Source organism: Hemicordylus capensis, chromosome 4, assembly GCF_027244095.1.
Source record: "Hemicordylus capensis ecotype Gifberg chromosome 4, rHemCap1.1.pri, whole genome shotgun sequence".
Classification (NCBI taxonomy): Eukaryota; Metazoa; Chordata; class Lepidosauria; order Squamata; family Cordylidae; genus Hemicordylus; species Hemicordylus capensis.
Window position 1 is genome coordinate 291618035 of NC_069660.1, and position 16438 is coordinate 291634472.

Below are 16438 nucleotides of genomic sequence, written 5' to 3' on the forward strand. Positions count from 1 at the left end.
CCCACAGATTTCTACAATCTTCTATAAGTCAACAGAGTGGTGATTGTCTACACTGGATAGCAGTCAGTTTCTGATCAAGTCCATTTCAGCCCCTAAAAATGCAATATGCTGCCAAACATGTGATGTAACTGTGATTCTATATACTATCCCATCTCTTACTTTTATTGTTTGTTCTTCCATTGTTCTGCTTGTTGCATTTGTTATTTTAGAACCAGAGCAAATACTGCTATGATCAGTGGTCTCAATGTTAAATATTTATTCATTCATTCATATCAGAAACTATACCATCTCAAAACACTCTGGGGGTCTTTGTAGCAAATTGGAGGGCAGGGCAGGAAGTGTAGTAAATAATTCTTTTAGAATTTCTAAATACCTGTTTACAGTTTACAATACTAGCTGGACGCCTGCTGGTTTTAATTCAAAATTCCTAACTAGCAAGATTTTCTATTTATTTGAATTATGCCATCTTTTGTTTTTGAGATCTTTCCAGTCTTCTCTGGTAGAGACTACTGCAATTAGAGAGAAGATGTTGGGTGGTTTAGAGATGCATGAATAAAGTATTATTTTGGGATGACTGGTTTAGTTCACACATGCATGTACATCACTTGAGTCACCATCAACTTCATTACTCAACACTTGATGATGGGTAGTTGAATATGTGGAGCAACTATTGAAAAACAGTATTTGAAGGGATCTATGAATACGACAAGGCACTTCATACGATTGGTGTGAAGTGCCGTTAGGGTTAGTGCAGGGAGAGCGGGCTTAGTCCGCTCTCCCCGCACACAGGCAGGGAGCCGTCTCTGGGTGGCCGGATCGGCTGCTCACACGATTGCCGGCTGGCAGGGGTGGCAGGGATTGGGGGCCAGGATGCCTTGTGTGAGCATGTGGGGCATTCTGGAGAGATCCCTAGGGTGGGGAGGCTTGTCTTAGCCTCCCAGAGGGGGTCTCCTCATGTGTTGCCGTGGCACAGAGCCACTCCGCAGCAGCACACGATCAACCAAACAGGGTTAGTGGAGTGCTCACTCCGCTAACCTCATTTAAGGGGAGGGGTACTCTTGGTCATTTGCTGCCAGGAGCCAAGCGGCTCCCGTGGCAGCAGATGACCCGGAGAAATCGGCCTAGGCTCCCTTAGCCCAATTTCTCCTCGTCATGAGAATAGCTCTGAGGAATATTTATGTACTGCTTTTCAACAAAAGTTCCCAAAGTGGTTTACACAGAGTGTAAAAGTTCCCAAAGTGGTTTACATCAACCAATCAATCAAATGGTTCCCTGTCCCCAAAGGGCTCACAATTTAAAAAAGAAATATAAGATAGACACCAGCAACAGTCACTGGAGGGATGCTGTGCTGGTGATGGATAGGGCCAATTGCTTTCCTTCTGCTAAATAAAGAGAATCGCCATTTTTAAAAGGTGCCTCTTTGCTCTGTTAGCAGGGGATGCTGGATGATATGTCTGTTCAGTCTGTGGTATTAGGGATGTAAAGGCTCAGTGACATATTAATCATCACCTTGGTGCAGCAGGTACATTCTGAATTTGGGTGGGTAACCCAGTCCTCAGTGAATATGTTTTGCTCATTCCCCCAAGTGCAGGTAAAACTGGCTACCTGCACATGCTTAGCCCTCTCATATCAAAAGTAGTGGGACTTAAATGTATGTAACTTTGCCTAAATCCTGGCCAAAATAATAATGTAGTTAACAAGCTCTGAAGTCTAGAAAGACAATCCGCTAAGGGACACCCAGTGGTCAAATACAGGTCAGCAATTTGTACATTCACACATAGCATGTTGTAATGCAAGAGGCAATGAAAACATAACAGTATATTACCCCGCATCGGTATGCCCACAGGCATAACACAATGGATTTTGGTCCTTTATTTCTGTATAAGCTGAACTGATCATTAATAGTAATTGCTGACAGAATGGAGAAAAACCTGCAAGGAAAAACACAGATGGTGTCTATAGCACCATTTCATTTCAGCAGTGTAATGTAAATAATGGGTTCCATCCAGAGCAGAACAGTTATGCTTCTCGTTGACAACAAAGGGACTTCAATGCACAGTTACATCCCATTAATGGAATTTAAGTTCACCTAAAACACTCTGGATTGCATCAAAGATTTAGTCATGCTTTAATTTAGCTGATTCACAAGCCAGGTCCCACCCATCTCTGAAAGCTGTGAATGGGAAATTGGACAGATCCTCTAACCCCTGGCCACACTGTTATTGCAGCTCCATACTAATGGAGGTGTGAATTAGAGGTGTGCATTCATTTTTGGATGCCTGGAAAAAATGTGAACTGGACCTCTTTTGTTCAATTCAGCATTTATGACAAACTGAACACAATGGGAACAGATGAGACTTGAATAAACAGTAATCAGTCTGGTCCCATCTGGGTAACCTTCATTCCTTTTGGCTTCATTTTTACTAGCTAGCAGCAACTTGGAGGGAGGGAGGAGAGGGAGTGTGTGTGTGCGTGTGTGTGGCGGGGGGGGGGGGTGCAACTGGCAACTTAAACTCTCCAAAATTAGATTCAAGTCACATTCTATCCAAAGTGTCCAAAACCTGGTGGAACTTCTTGACAAAGGGAAACATTGAACCACACACAGAATGGCAAGGGGTGACGTGCAGAAAACTGAAAGAAGCCATATAGTTGCTTCAATCTGCCCTTGTTCAAGGGGAAAGGGTAAGGCGAGAAGAGTTGCAGATTTGTGCTTTCCATAGAGTACACTAATTCCTCTCTTCCAGTTCCATTTCAGATTATTATTTGCCCACTGTTTTCTTCTGGGCTTGCTTCTAGCCAGAGCATTTTATTTTAATTCCACCTAAGCTCACCTTGCCTTCCTTATACTTTCATACTATTACAAGTTTGTAAGATTACATTTGCTTTTGGATCTTTGTGTTTACAGGGCTTGCCTTTGGTTTATCTGGAGCAATTCATCTGCTCCAGTTTCCAGAACTGATCCCCCTCATTTATTCCTTGCTGCGTCCGCATATAATTCAGAGGCTACCTGTGTAGCCTCTGGGGTGGTGGGGTGGGCAGGTTTTCCTTTAGCACGTTCAGTCCATTTGCAATACACTTTCCAAACAATTGATCTAACACTCATCCTATTCATTCCTTGTTCTCCATCAGATATTATTCAATGGGTGAATAATAACAGTGTGTCGAGCATTTGGGAGTGTGGCTTCCCTTTACCAGCCGGGTAGGTGAATTTCAGTTCATCTGAAATCTGCTTTCATAGGAACATAGGAAGCTGCCATATACTGAGTCAGACCATAGGTCCATGACTCACTGGCAGCACAGACTGGCAGCAACTTCTCCAAGGCTGTAGGCAGGAATCTCTCTCTCTCTCCTGTCTTGGAGATGCCAAGATGGGAACTTAGATCCAGAGCAGCTCCATCATCCCCTAAGGGGAATATCTTGCAATTTATCTCACACATCCCAGTTATCGAATCTTGCTCTCTGCATTTTATTATTATTCAGAAGCTATTTACGTTATGGAAATGAATTGGATTCTTGAGAAGGCTTCCCTTCCTTAGCATGTGTCTGCAGTGGTTTGCTCTGGATGTCAGATGCTATTTATATAATTAAATATTTAAAAGCTTGGCCAAATTTGGAGTCCACAATTCTGGATTATTCTGAGCTGGCAAATCCTTCTTGGAGCCTTGCTATTTCTGAGTCTTTAAGTCATATTTTTACGTTTCTTTGAACTGACCAGTCTCAGGATTAGGATCTGTTTCATTCAGTTAGGTGTATTTTGAGACAGGTGAAGAAATAGGATCAGTATTAAGGTATATGTAAGTCAAATTTTATGGGCATATGTAAATTAAGAAAGTAACTTTTATACTAGTCTGTCATTATTTTCCACCAAAAATTCTGAAAGGTATAGTTTGATGAGATTGCTGTTTGTTCTTTAAAAAAAAAAAAAAAAGATTCCCAGATTCCCAGGGTGCCCTAGGAAGAAGAAATTATTACGACATCAGTTTAAATCTCCCAAGAGCATATCACCAGAAATTCTCAGATTACCTACACTGGAGTTTTTTAGTGAAGTAAATGCGATTACTCTTGAGTAAGCGGAATAAGGATTGCTCCCAAGAGGAACACCTATTTATCTGTTATGTAACTCCTGCTAACTTGGCAAAGAGGCACCTTTTAATGTGGTGATTCTCTTTTATTTAGCAGGGGGAGAGTAACTGGCCCTATCCACCACCAGCACAGTACCTCCAGTGACAGTTGCTGGTATCTATCTTCGGTTTCTTTGTAGATTGTGAGCCCTTTGGGGACAGGGATCCATCTTATTTATTTGTTATTTCTCTGTGTAAACCTCCCTGAGCCATTTTTGGAAGGGCGGTACAGAAATCGAATAAATAAATAAATAAAATAATGTACCTTAAAATAGTTTTGTCCCACTGAGATATGCTTTGATGTAACCCAAACTAAAAGCAATATTTCAAAGCAGAGATTCAATAGCTGTTACTAGGTTTAGTTTTATCCCTATTTATTTTAGACTTCATTTCTGATTTTAATAACAATTGCCACACATAAAATATTCTTCTCTTCTCACAGAGACGACAAGATCCCCAGACTGTCAAGATAGCTACAGACCTCATGCACATTTTCTACAATTTATAATCTAAGGGCTGTCTATGGTGTTGCCAAGACCAACAGACAGCCTGATAAAGTTTTCTACTGAACAGGACACAATTATTTTTAAAGATGAATTATTTTTATTACATTGTGATCACAGCTACTTTTTGTTATCAGCTAGTTTACTGCAACAAAAACCCGGAATACATCGTTCAGTATTGTGAAGCGTTTGAAACTGCTATCTCACAGGAAGTGGGTTGTACATGGCAAATCCATGACAAAAAATATCACAGGATCCTCTTTAGGGTTTTAAAAACAATAAATGCTAACAATTAGTATTACTGGCCCTTGAAACAATGAGTCAGGCATCATTGGTCATACAGCTTACAAAAATCAGTTGAAGAGTATGAGAATCTCCTTATATGTCCATATAGCTTTAGCTTGGAAACGTTCCCCATTGAAATGGCTGGGACTTAGAAGTTCAAATGGTTAAGATCATCCTGGCTGGTTAGCACTGTGGTTGTTAATGCTGATTCAGGCTTTCCATCCCCCCCCCCTTTTTTTGGAACTCGATCAATACTTCAGAGGCACTGTCTCTCTGGGGCACTATAATGACTATACAGCAAGGACTAAACCAGATGAGACTATAGAAATCTGGGATCAGACTCCTGTCTCTTTACATTTTTGTTAAAAGCAGCTGTGAAGGGTCTTATCTGGATCAGCACCACAGTGCTGGGGAAGGGTGAGCTTATCCCTTAGTTCCCTATGAAAATCATTCGTCCTTTTAGCTTTCCCCCTGCTAAAAGCTCTTTGTCCTGCCTGGGGAAATATACATAGGAAGCGGTCTTATACTGAGTCAGACCACTGGTCCATCTAGTCCAGTACTGTCTACACTGACTGTGAATGGATCTCTAAGGTTTCAGGTAGGAGTCTCTCCCAGTCCTACCTGGAGATGCCAGGGACTGAACCGGAGACCTTCTGCATGCAAACAGATGCTCTACCTGATGCTATGGCCCCATCCCTAAGGGGAATAGCTTATCTTATCTTTATCTATCTAATACATTTATATACTGCCCAAAATGCAAGTCTCTGGGCGGTTCACAACAAAACTGTTATAGCAGACAGTGCTTACTTGTAGTCACCCATTCAAATGCAAACCAGGGTGAGCCCTGCTTAGCAAGGAAGACAATTCATGCTTGCTACCGCAAGACCAACTCTTTACCCCAATGTACCTGCAAATTTTACCTAAAAGGAGGAAGAACACCTTGGGCAAGGGGAATTACCCAAAGGAATTTCTACTCGGGAAATTGCCCAGAGGAAAGGGCTACGTGAGATCTGATGACACTTTACTCTTTCACATCTTCTGAGGATACGTATATCCCTCACCATCCCTCAAAAGCATAGGGAATGTTGTTCAGTACCAGAGAAAAAGCTTTGGACGCATATAGTGTCACTAGAATTATCAAAGCTTTAGGCTTCACTCAGAATCTTTCTGAGATTTCACCTACAGAGGAATCTCTAAACTAACTTGGGTTGAAATGTCAATGGCAAACCTGGTTAAAATAGTCTTAGACAGTAAGAGCTGCTTGAGACCCTGGAGAGCCAGCACAAAGCAGTTCTTTTTTAAAAAGCCTCCGTTCTTATGGGCGGGTTTCTAATTTGCTGCTTACCTCCTGTTAGCATAAGGGCACATTTGCACATACAGTTGTCATTGTCAGCATCTTTGGTACTGAAGTCTGCCCCAAGCAGTATCAGACTGCTCTGCTTGCCTGCTGTTCCTGAGTAACCCTTGAGATAGAGCCTAAAAGAGAAACAAGAGAAGGGTGGATATTTTATTAAATACTACTGAAAGATTCACACTCCCTGGGCTTCTCTGGCGATATGAATCTGGAAAACTTCCAAAATCCTGAAGACACTTCATTACATCAGTGAAGTAATGTTTTTCCATTTATAGCATTAGGACATCAAGGGCATTTGGGCTTCTGCACCAAGGCATTAATAACTGTGCTGGCGGAAACATATCAGGAATAGAAGAGCAGTAATAAGGATATACAGAAAATGACAGGCATGCAACTCAACTTTTCTGCTATCCATAAACTTGGCAAGAAATGGGGAAAGTTGTGTCTAGATTCTCTGACTGGTGAGATGTCTTGGATGGAACTCTGTACCACTTGTGGCTGTAAGTGGTGGCTATATGTTTGGAGCACCCCTGACAAAAGCAACCCTTCTTGCATAGAAAATTAACATGCCGGATTAGATAGAATGCTCCCTTGTCCCTTCTGATAATCTATTTATTAATGTGTTGGGAGTATTATGTCTGCAGTCAAACATTCCACCACCATACTTTCACCAGCCCTCTGGAGATAGCACCCACCCAAAGTGGAAAACTAGGGGAAATGTCTATTGCAGGAAAAGACCCTGAATGCTTGATTTTTCAAATATATGTAGCATGGGGCTTTTGGCTGGAGTGTAGCAGTGTCTACTTTAACCCTTGGGCCTCCCAACACAGTCCTGATCCAGATAAGCCCCCACCTCCAAAAGCTGCTATTTGTCCTGGGAGGAAAACTCTCATTGATGTCAATAGAAGGTTCAGATGTTCTAGGGAAAGTTCTGTTATGGTGCTCAGGAATGGTCCTGTTTGCTCTTTGCTTTAGTTACACAATGAATACAGTATCTAACAGGGAAAGAAAAACCTAGGTGAGTTGTATCTGCAAAATAAGATAAGCTCATCATGTTTACATGAGCCTGAATCAAACATCCACACTTGAATCTGAGCTCCACACTTTAAGATTGTGAGAACAGAAGAGGTCTGCCATGAAAGTTCTCTGGCATAAACCCAATGGAAGTGAACAGGATCTTCTGGAGCGGTCTTTGCATGAGGCAAGGGGAGGCGGTTGCCTCAGGCAGCAGATTAATTGGGTACCAGCTGGGTGGCAAAATCCCCACCCAACCATCACCGGAGCAGCTCTTTGGGCCCTTGCAACTGAACAGACCCTTGCAAGCTTTAAAAGGAGCTTGTAAAGTCACACTCCTTGCATAGATTACAAGAAGCACAGGGAGAGGAGGCTCCTGACAATCTTCCCTACCACCCGCACCACTTTCAAAGCTTGCCTTTGAAAGGAAGCTGGTCCCCACCAAGGCCATGGGGTGCGGCAGCATTTGACATATCATCTCACGCCCCACAATACCTTGGGCCACCCCTGGGATCTTCTATTCATTCCTGTCCATCCTTGCCCAGAACGTCCCCAGTGCACTGTGCCAAAGAACTCTAATACACACAACATCCATTTATCTTAAAAGAGGCAATGCTGCTACTCCCTTGACATGGTTGTTTTTAAATAGCCAGAAACCACTCCAGAAAAATATTTAGGGCACTATGGTAGAAAGAATGTAACCAATCAAAACTTTGTGATAAATGCAGGGGAGGGACCACTTCGAATGAGGGCAAAGATAAAATGTCTTGGAAAAAGTCAAAACAGAAAGAAGCTGGACATAAAAAAGAGCCAAGCTTTATGAGGCACAGTTGAAATGCAGTGCCAATTAGATTTTGTTTTCTAAAGCAATATACAAGCTAAGTTGGCAAGCATTATATTTAAAAGTATTCTGCTCGTCCTTATTCACTTTTTTTTTGCTTGAATATAAACAAACGAAATTAAGATTAAAGCCTTCTAGATTTACTGGGCTTGGACACTGATGGCTTATTTTGGTAAACGATCGTCTTTTTCCCCCCAGAAGAAAATAAACCTTTGGAGTAGCGCTGATAGAAAAATGACTCCAGAACATGGTATCTACAAGCTTATTTTAAATTGTCACAGATCATCATACTCCCCGGGCTCACAGAAGCAGATGTCAGCATAAAAAATTGAACCTGGCTTTTGACATCAGTAATACAAATCTGACTTGATTCCATTATTATTATTATTAATTATTATTATTATTATTATTATTATTATTATTTTATTATTTAGAATTTTTATTAAACGTTTTGCAATAAAAAAATTAACAGAACGGTTTACATAGCAAAACAAATTAGAATATGGATTGTCGTTCAGTGGTAGAGCATCCACTTTGCATGCAGAAGGTCCCAGGTTCCATCCCTGGAACCTCCTGGTAGGGTTGAGAAAGACTCCCACCTGAAATCTTGGAGAGCTGCTGCCAGTCAATGTAGACAATACTGAGCTAGATGGGCCAATGGTCCGACTTGGTGTAAAGCAGCTTCCTATATTCCTCTGAGTATTTGTGTTATAATTCAGCAAATGTATGTGTTTTGGGCGTGCGGGGGGATACAAACTGGTAATGGGGGGAGAGGAACTGGTAACGGGCTGCGGTGTGAGATCCACCACTATCACCACCACAACCTTTATTTTACTTTATCTGTTTGTTTTTTCAGCTGCAGACAGCCAACAACACTTCTGAGACCTGCCGGCAAAGGGATTCTGCTAGGCTTGTTGTGTTTCTTTTGCTGTCTTTCTGCCACTTCTCTGTGGGCTGCCTCCTCCCTCCTGGCTAATTGTAACACACCTTTCACCTGGGTTTACTGCCGGGAGGATTCGGTTGCCACAATACCTATAAAACCAGGCGTCGTGCCAGGGGTGCACCTGACGGCAGACCACTGGGCAAGCCAGCTGTAGGTGGCCACCGAAGCCAGCTGCCAAAGGGGGCTGGCTTTTGGGGGTGGGCTTCAGAGGCGGGACAGAGGGCTGAGGCAAGTTATGCTGCTGCTCTAAGAACTTCTCTGTTTATTTGCTAGACACTATGCAGGTATGTGTTTAGATGAACCTGTAGTTGGGGGGAGCGTGTTCACTGGCCCTGGGGTGATTCCAGTCATGGTGGGGAACAGAGGCATTGGCAGGGTAGCAGGTCATTATAGGCGAAGGGAGATCAGAAACTTAATAGTTGTTACCCCTGCCAGCTTCCCTGTCAGCTCCTTGAACTTGGGGAGCAGTACCAAACCCCCCAAGATCCTCACTTTTCTTCTCTGTAATGCCAGGTCAGTTCAAATTAAAACAGAAATCATCCATGATTTGATTGTGGATGATGGAGATGACCTGGTATGTATTACAGAGACCTGGGTGGGGGAGGCTAGTGGCACGTGTAGAAGGCTTCCTCAAGACTTTTGCAGATGGCAGGGAAGGGGGCGGGAGGACATCCCCCGCCGCCCGCCCATTTCTAGCTAACTTGAGATCGGGTCCGGGGCAAGATTTAAGGGGGCGGCAGGGGGGCTTCAAGGGGGCAGCGGCAGCAGCAGGGTCTTCAAGGGGGTGATTTTTTAACCACCGAGGAGCCAGCCATGTCATTGAATGAAGCGGGCGGCGAGGGATCCTGCCACCGGGATTTTTTCAGTAATTACGGCGCCAAACTGGAAAGCGCGGGGGGGGGGTGTAAGTAAAGCTCCCCCCCTTAATGGAACCCCCCACCCTACCCTCCCGAACCCCGAACCGCCCTGTGTCCGGACCGGTCTGGAGGCCTTTAGAATGGCTTCCGAACCGGTCCGTGCACATTCCTAGAAGAACCTATTAGGATGGTCCACCCCAAAAGGCTATTCGATCCCATAGGATTCCAAGAAGGCTTAGAAGACTTTCAGGTTGGTTCTGCCAGCAATTCTGTTGATGCCCTGGTTCAGACTTGGAATAATGAACTCACTAGGGTAATAGACATGATTGCTCCTAAGCGCCCTCTCTGACCCGCTTCTAAATTAGTCCCTTGGCATACTGAAGAACAACAGGGCCTGAAGCAGCAGGGTAGACGGCTCAAGCGCAAGTGAGTCCGACAGATTACAACACAGAGCGCACTTGAAGATCTATGCTCTGGCAATCTGCGCAGCAGAGAAACGGTTCTTTTCTGTCCACGTTGCTTCTACAAGCTCACGTCCAGTGGAGTTGTCTAGGGTTGTGAGAGGGCTAGTACATGCCCCTCCTCCCTGAATATTTGGATCCTTCAGTTACCTGTTGTGACTTTTTAAATGAGGTTTTCTGAAGATAAAATCTCTCGTATTTGAGCTGAACTAGACTCTGCAGTTACTGCAGAGTGGATTGTGGAGGTGTCCAGCAGCTCTTCTTGTGTGGTTAAATTGGATCAATTTCAGTTTGTGACTCCCAAGGATGTGGACAAGATACTTGGGACACTGTGCCTCACCACCTGTTCTCTCTACCATTGCCCAACATGGCTTATACGATCTAGCAGTGAGGTTATTGGAGAGGGCCTTATTAAGATCATTAATACTTCTCTGAGGGAGGGAAGGATACCTCCTTGCCTCAATTAGGCAATTATTAGACCTCTCTTGAAGAGGCCTGCATTGGATCCCTCAGAATTGGGCAATTATAGGCTTGTCTCCAACCTCCCATGGTTGGGTAAGGTGATCAAGAGGGTGGTGGTGGCTCAGCTCCAGGCTGTCTTGGAGGAAGCGGATTATCTGGACCCATTTCAAACTGGCTTTCGAGCAAGCTATGAGGTTGAGACGGTCTTGGTCAGCCTGTTGGATGATCTCCAATTAGGAATTGACAGAAGGAGTGTGACTCTGTTGATCCTTTTGCATCTCTCAGTGGCTTTTGATACCATCAACCATGGTATTCTTCTGGGGTGCCTGAAGGGATTCGGAATGGGAGTCACAGCTTTGCAGTGGTTCCACTCCTACATCTTGGGTAGGTTCCAGATGGTGTTGCTTGGAGACTGTTGCTTTTCAAAACAAGAGCTCTGGTATGGAGTCCTGCAAGGCTCCATACTGTCTCCAATGCTTTTTAACATCTATATGAAACTGCTGGGAGAGATCATCAGGGGATTAGGTGCAGAGTGTTATCCATATGCTGACGATACTCAAATCTATTTCTCCATGTCAACTTCATCAGGAAATGGCCTAACCTCCCTAAATGCCTACCTGAAGGCGATAATGGGCTGGATGAGGGAGAACAAACTGAGGCTGAATCCAAGCAAGACTGAGGTACTCATTGTGGGAGGCTGAGACTTAGGAAGTGGTTTGGATCTACTTGTTCTGGATGGGGTTGCATTCTCCTGGAAAGGGCAAATACTTAGTATGGGAATACTTCTGGACCCAAACCTCTCCCTGATTTCTCAGGTTGAGGCAGTGAGGAGTGCTTTCTATCAGCTTTGGCTGATTTTACCAGCTACATCCATTTCTGGAGATAAATGAATTTAAAACAGTGGTGCATATGCTGGAAAGATCCAGACTTGGCTGCTGCAATGCCCTCTAAGTTGGGCTGCCTTTAAACGCAGTTTAGAAGCTGCAGTTAGTACAGAATGCAGCAGTCAGGTTGGTCTCCAGGGTTGCCTGAAGAGATCATATTACACCCATTTTAAAAGAACTACACTGGTTGCCCAATAAGTTACCAGGAGAAATACAAAGTGCTGGTTATTACCTAGAAAGCCATAAACGGCTTGGGTCCAAAGTATTTAAGAGAGTGGCTTCTTCTTCATCAACCCCACTACCTATTAAGATCATCTGGGAAGATCTGGTTGCAGTTGCCACCGGCTTGATTGGTGGTGACTTGAAACCGGGCCTTTTCTAGCATTGCCCCAGAACTCTGGAACACGCTTCCTAACAAAAATAGAGTTTCCACTTCTCTGAATGTTTTAAAGAAGGACTTAAAAACTAGTCAGGCCTTTAGTCCATAGTTTTAAAGCTTTGGTTTTAGAGTTTTTATTGTATGTTAAATTGTTTTATGTTAATATTTTAATGGTTTTATATTCACCCAGGGACGTTTTTGTATGTGGAGGTATATAAATGTCCTAAATAAATAAAAATAATAATACAAACATCCCTGAGTCCCTGAGAGAGGGGGCTTACTAGCTGGGCAACAGTTTGCTCTGTGCTCTTCCCTCCTGCCTCTCCCAAGAAGGTTGCCCCTCTTCACTTTTTGTCCCAGGGCCCACTCCAAACTCGCTATGTCTCTGGTGTTTGTAAGCAAAAGGAATTTTAATGCATCATGACTTGTGTGGCTAGCTTGCACAGAGAAGACATTTTGAAGCCATCTATATATTTATTTCTCTTAGATGTACCCATTGCTAATCCCACGCATGGCAGATCTCATGAGTGTTCGTGAGCAGAAGCACTGTGGTGATTGGGCAGTGGGGATTCCATCTGCAGATAGGGAGGAGGAGCCTGTGATGGTTAAGGTCAGTTGGAATGCAACAGTTACTGGTCGGAAGATGTTCTTGATTGTAGAAGACACACACACACACGGATAGCAGGCAGGGGTCTGTGTGGAGAGGGATTGTGAGGGAGGAAAGAGCCCCTTCAGGAGAAGAAGGCTGCCGTTGTATGAATTAGATGAGGAAACAAGATGAACAAGATCTGTTAATTCAGGAAGTGGGGGGAGAGAGAGGAGGGAAGAACGAGTGGAGGAAAGAGAAGGGGAAAAGTTGGGAGAGGAGGAGAGAAAGAACGAAAGGCGAGGGATGGGCCCGAGCTAGTCAGCAGGCTGAGGGGGATGAGCAGCCATCGCAGTGCCTATTAGCAGCAAGGAAGGGCCCAGTCAAGCAATGCTGCTGTTTGGGGCTACTGAGACCATTAGTGGAGGGGAGAGGCAGTCAAGGGATTGGCCTGGGCCAGTCAGTGGCCTGAGGGGATCGAGCGGCCATGGCAGCAGTGAGGAAGGACCCGGTAAACCGCTGCTGCTGCTCCTGTGGGGAAGAGCAGGACTTGGGTGAGGAGGTCTCTGGGGATAGGGGGCTGCAGCTTGGATGATAGGCTCCAGCAACGCTGCAGCCATGACCAAGAGGAGTGAGGAGGATGAAAGCAATGGGATGGAGGAGGAGCAGCAGCAGGAGAGAGGCTCAGGTGAGGGTGGAGAGAGGAGGACTGTGGCAGGGGGTGAGAGCAGCACTCAAGTACTAGCACACTGATGCTCTGTGCAGGTTAAGCTAGTTATGCAGAATTCCTCCCAAGTGAAATGCAAAATAATTTCAGGTTTCCTCCAAGGAGACAGTGAGATTCTAAGTAATTTCATAGTTCCTTCAAAGGAGAAACATCAGAGAATTTTCTCCACATAGATGGAGAAAATCTTTCTCCCTGTATAGATATATAGTGCACACTGCCAGTTCCTGACATTTTCCCACCTTCCTCACTTGCCATCAGTCATGTGAAGCCACCCTTAGAAAATAAGGGTAATTTTAAACTGGTACATTTGGTAACTATTATGACTCCCCACTGTCTAACAAAATTCACCTCACCTCACAAATTCTGACTCAGGCAACCCTTGCATTTATAAAGCTCAGGCTCCACCTACACTCTTCATTTCCTGTAGACTCTTCACTTCCATCCCTCACTCTACTAGGTTAGGGGGTCATGCATTTCATTGCTTTCCTCTGGAAAGGGAAGTAATAGCAGCTTTTCCAAGCAGTGATCTGTTACTACCCCATAATTCCTTTGTGTTCAGCTGGGTATCTATCTTTCTGTTGAAAATATGCATGATGCATTGCTTTCTTTGACATAGTCAGTGACTGAAGCTTCCTTACCTTGGAGCTTTCCCATACCCTCCAACATTTCACCAGTGCAAATAGGGACATACCTGTGAATGTGTAGAAGGTGTGGCCAAGCAACCTGGGAGGCATATTGCTCATTGTGTAAAGGACGTGGCCAAGCTATCTGGGAAATGTGGGATTCAGTACCGACTACAAGGATGCCACAAATGAAAAGCAGGTAGGGCGATGCAGCACACCGTATTACAGATTATCAAAGCAGGTGAGCCAAGCCCATCCCTTCCAACATTTTGCAGAAGAAAACGGGGATACACTTGTAACAACCAATTCTCATACCAAGGATAATTGCCTGAGGTCCCCGTCCACTATTGTATATTGTTGAAGACTGGTTTTCGCCCACTATGTTAATGGTTCCTAACCTGGGTTCCTCCAGGTGTTGTTGAACTACAACTCCCAGCATCTCCAGCAACACTAAATTGTCAATGGGGATGAGTGGAGTTGTAGTTCAGCAACATCTGGAGGAACCCAGGTTGGAAACCACTGCGCTATATGCTGTGCATTGCATAATAACTTAACATTGTATACCCATCTTGATTCAAGTGCTCTAGAGGCATGTTGCATTCAACCACCCACTTGGATATTTAATTTCTAAGGAGTCTGCTCTGGGAAGGAAACTGGATCTTGGAGAATAACAAGTCTAACAACTCATGTGAAAAAAACGGAACAAGGCATTTGCAAGAGGCAAAAAGAGACGGGCTGATATCCTGACTAAATTACCCAATGGAAGTCCTATTTAAATTAAATAGTTATTTAGAGAAACTCCTGAGTAGTACAATTGATTAACTTAGTCTGGAGGTCAGCCACTGATTCTCAAAAAGCTCAAGTGATATCTAGGATGTATTGCAAATTGATATATTTCTCTATGTACAATGCATTTTAGCAAACTGCCTGCCTCAGAAACACAGAAGGAATTTCTTCTCTTGGTATGGAATCCCACTGTGATGAAAAAATGTTAGTAGGATTATATGCCAGCAGAAGAAATTCTCCTGCCCCTAAGGAATGAAATAAATCTTATACATCATGAATCTTTTTGGAATCCATCTTCTTTCTTATTTTTCTTTTTTGCATCAGGTGTATATCTATCTATCTATCTATCTATCTATCAATCATATTTTTATACTTTCTGATATGTACATCTCTAGGCAGTGTACAAAATTTAAAACACAATATAAAACAGTAAAAACAGTGAAAATATCACAATACAGTAAAAACAGTCTGATAAAACAAAAATAAATTAAACAGTTTATACAAGCTTTAAAAAAGACCCTTAACCATTTCAATTTAGTGACAAGGGTACATCAGCACAGTAATGCTGCATGTACGCAAGCTGAACAAATTATGCATATTATGCAAATTGCATAAATGATGTTACATGAGAGTAAGCCAATTATTTCCAATGGACCTAGACATGTGTAACAATTTTTGCATTTGTGCAACTTGTGTACATGCAATGTTACTAGGTGGTGTACCCTTGGGTGGTATGTCAGCCACTACCTGTGTGGTACTAAGTTTAGCATTGCCTAATTCAGCACCAACAACTCCAAATTCCTTAAGAAACAGCTAATTTCTAAATGCAGGCAATCGGCACAGGGAAAGAAGAAGTGCAAACGATATTCCTGGAAATGTTTATAGCAATCTGAAATAAATAAATATTGCCCCTGCTTTGCTTTCTAAGGACATAACATGGGTTTCAAAACTGCCAAGATGAATTATGTGGCACTCGGACCTCAGTTAGAAAAACACAAACAGCCTGTTAAACATATTTCTACTCCCATGGCGTCATTTGTGGCTGACAGAGTCAGATATGAGTGAAAGGTTCTCTCACTGTCATCTATTTATAGTCCAAGCTCTTAGCTGGTGCCGCATGGGCCAGGACGGGCCAGTTCAGCTTGAACCTCAAATGTATTTTTCTCCTACAAATCAGGGTCATGAACTTCTTGGAAAAAATGGGCAGTTTAAAATTACGACTCTGCCACTTTAAAACAGATCAGGATTTAGGTATATAGAGTTTGTTTTTGGTGCCACCAAGTTATAAGTGCTAAATGGAATAATAAAGGATAAATAGCTAATCTAGTCCGTGCATGCTTTTGACTTGTGGCAGATGGTCAGGGTAAGTTCACATAATCAGGTATTTGCTAGGTCTTCGCTTTTGCAGTCACTAAAGCATAGCTGTAACAAAATTGCTTCTTTGTGTGGAATTTCCTGAGTCATGACATCCTGGCTGCCTCCTATTAAGAATAATCTTATGGGATAAGACCAAAAAAACCCACAAAAAAACACCCACCTAGTCCAAAATTCTGTTTCAGCAGTGGCCAGATATCTATATGATGCTTATAGACAGGGCATGGTAAGATATCTA

General features: G+C 43.4%; 1 protein-coding gene across 7 annotated transcripts in view; it reads right to left on the bottom strand.

The window, feature by feature from the left end:
* ANGPT1 (angiopoietin 1) overlaps positions 1-16438 on the bottom strand; it is a 274758-nt gene that overhangs the window by 13480 nt on the left and 244840 nt on the right. For all 7 annotated transcript variants that reach the window (XM_053247661.1, XM_053247660.1, XM_053247662.1 and 4 more), the window contains one exon: positions 6255-6385. In XM_053247661.1, the coding sequence (XP_053103636.1) occupies positions 6255-6385 (131 nt within the window). The remainder of the gene's footprint in view (positions 1-6254; positions 6386-16438) is intronic.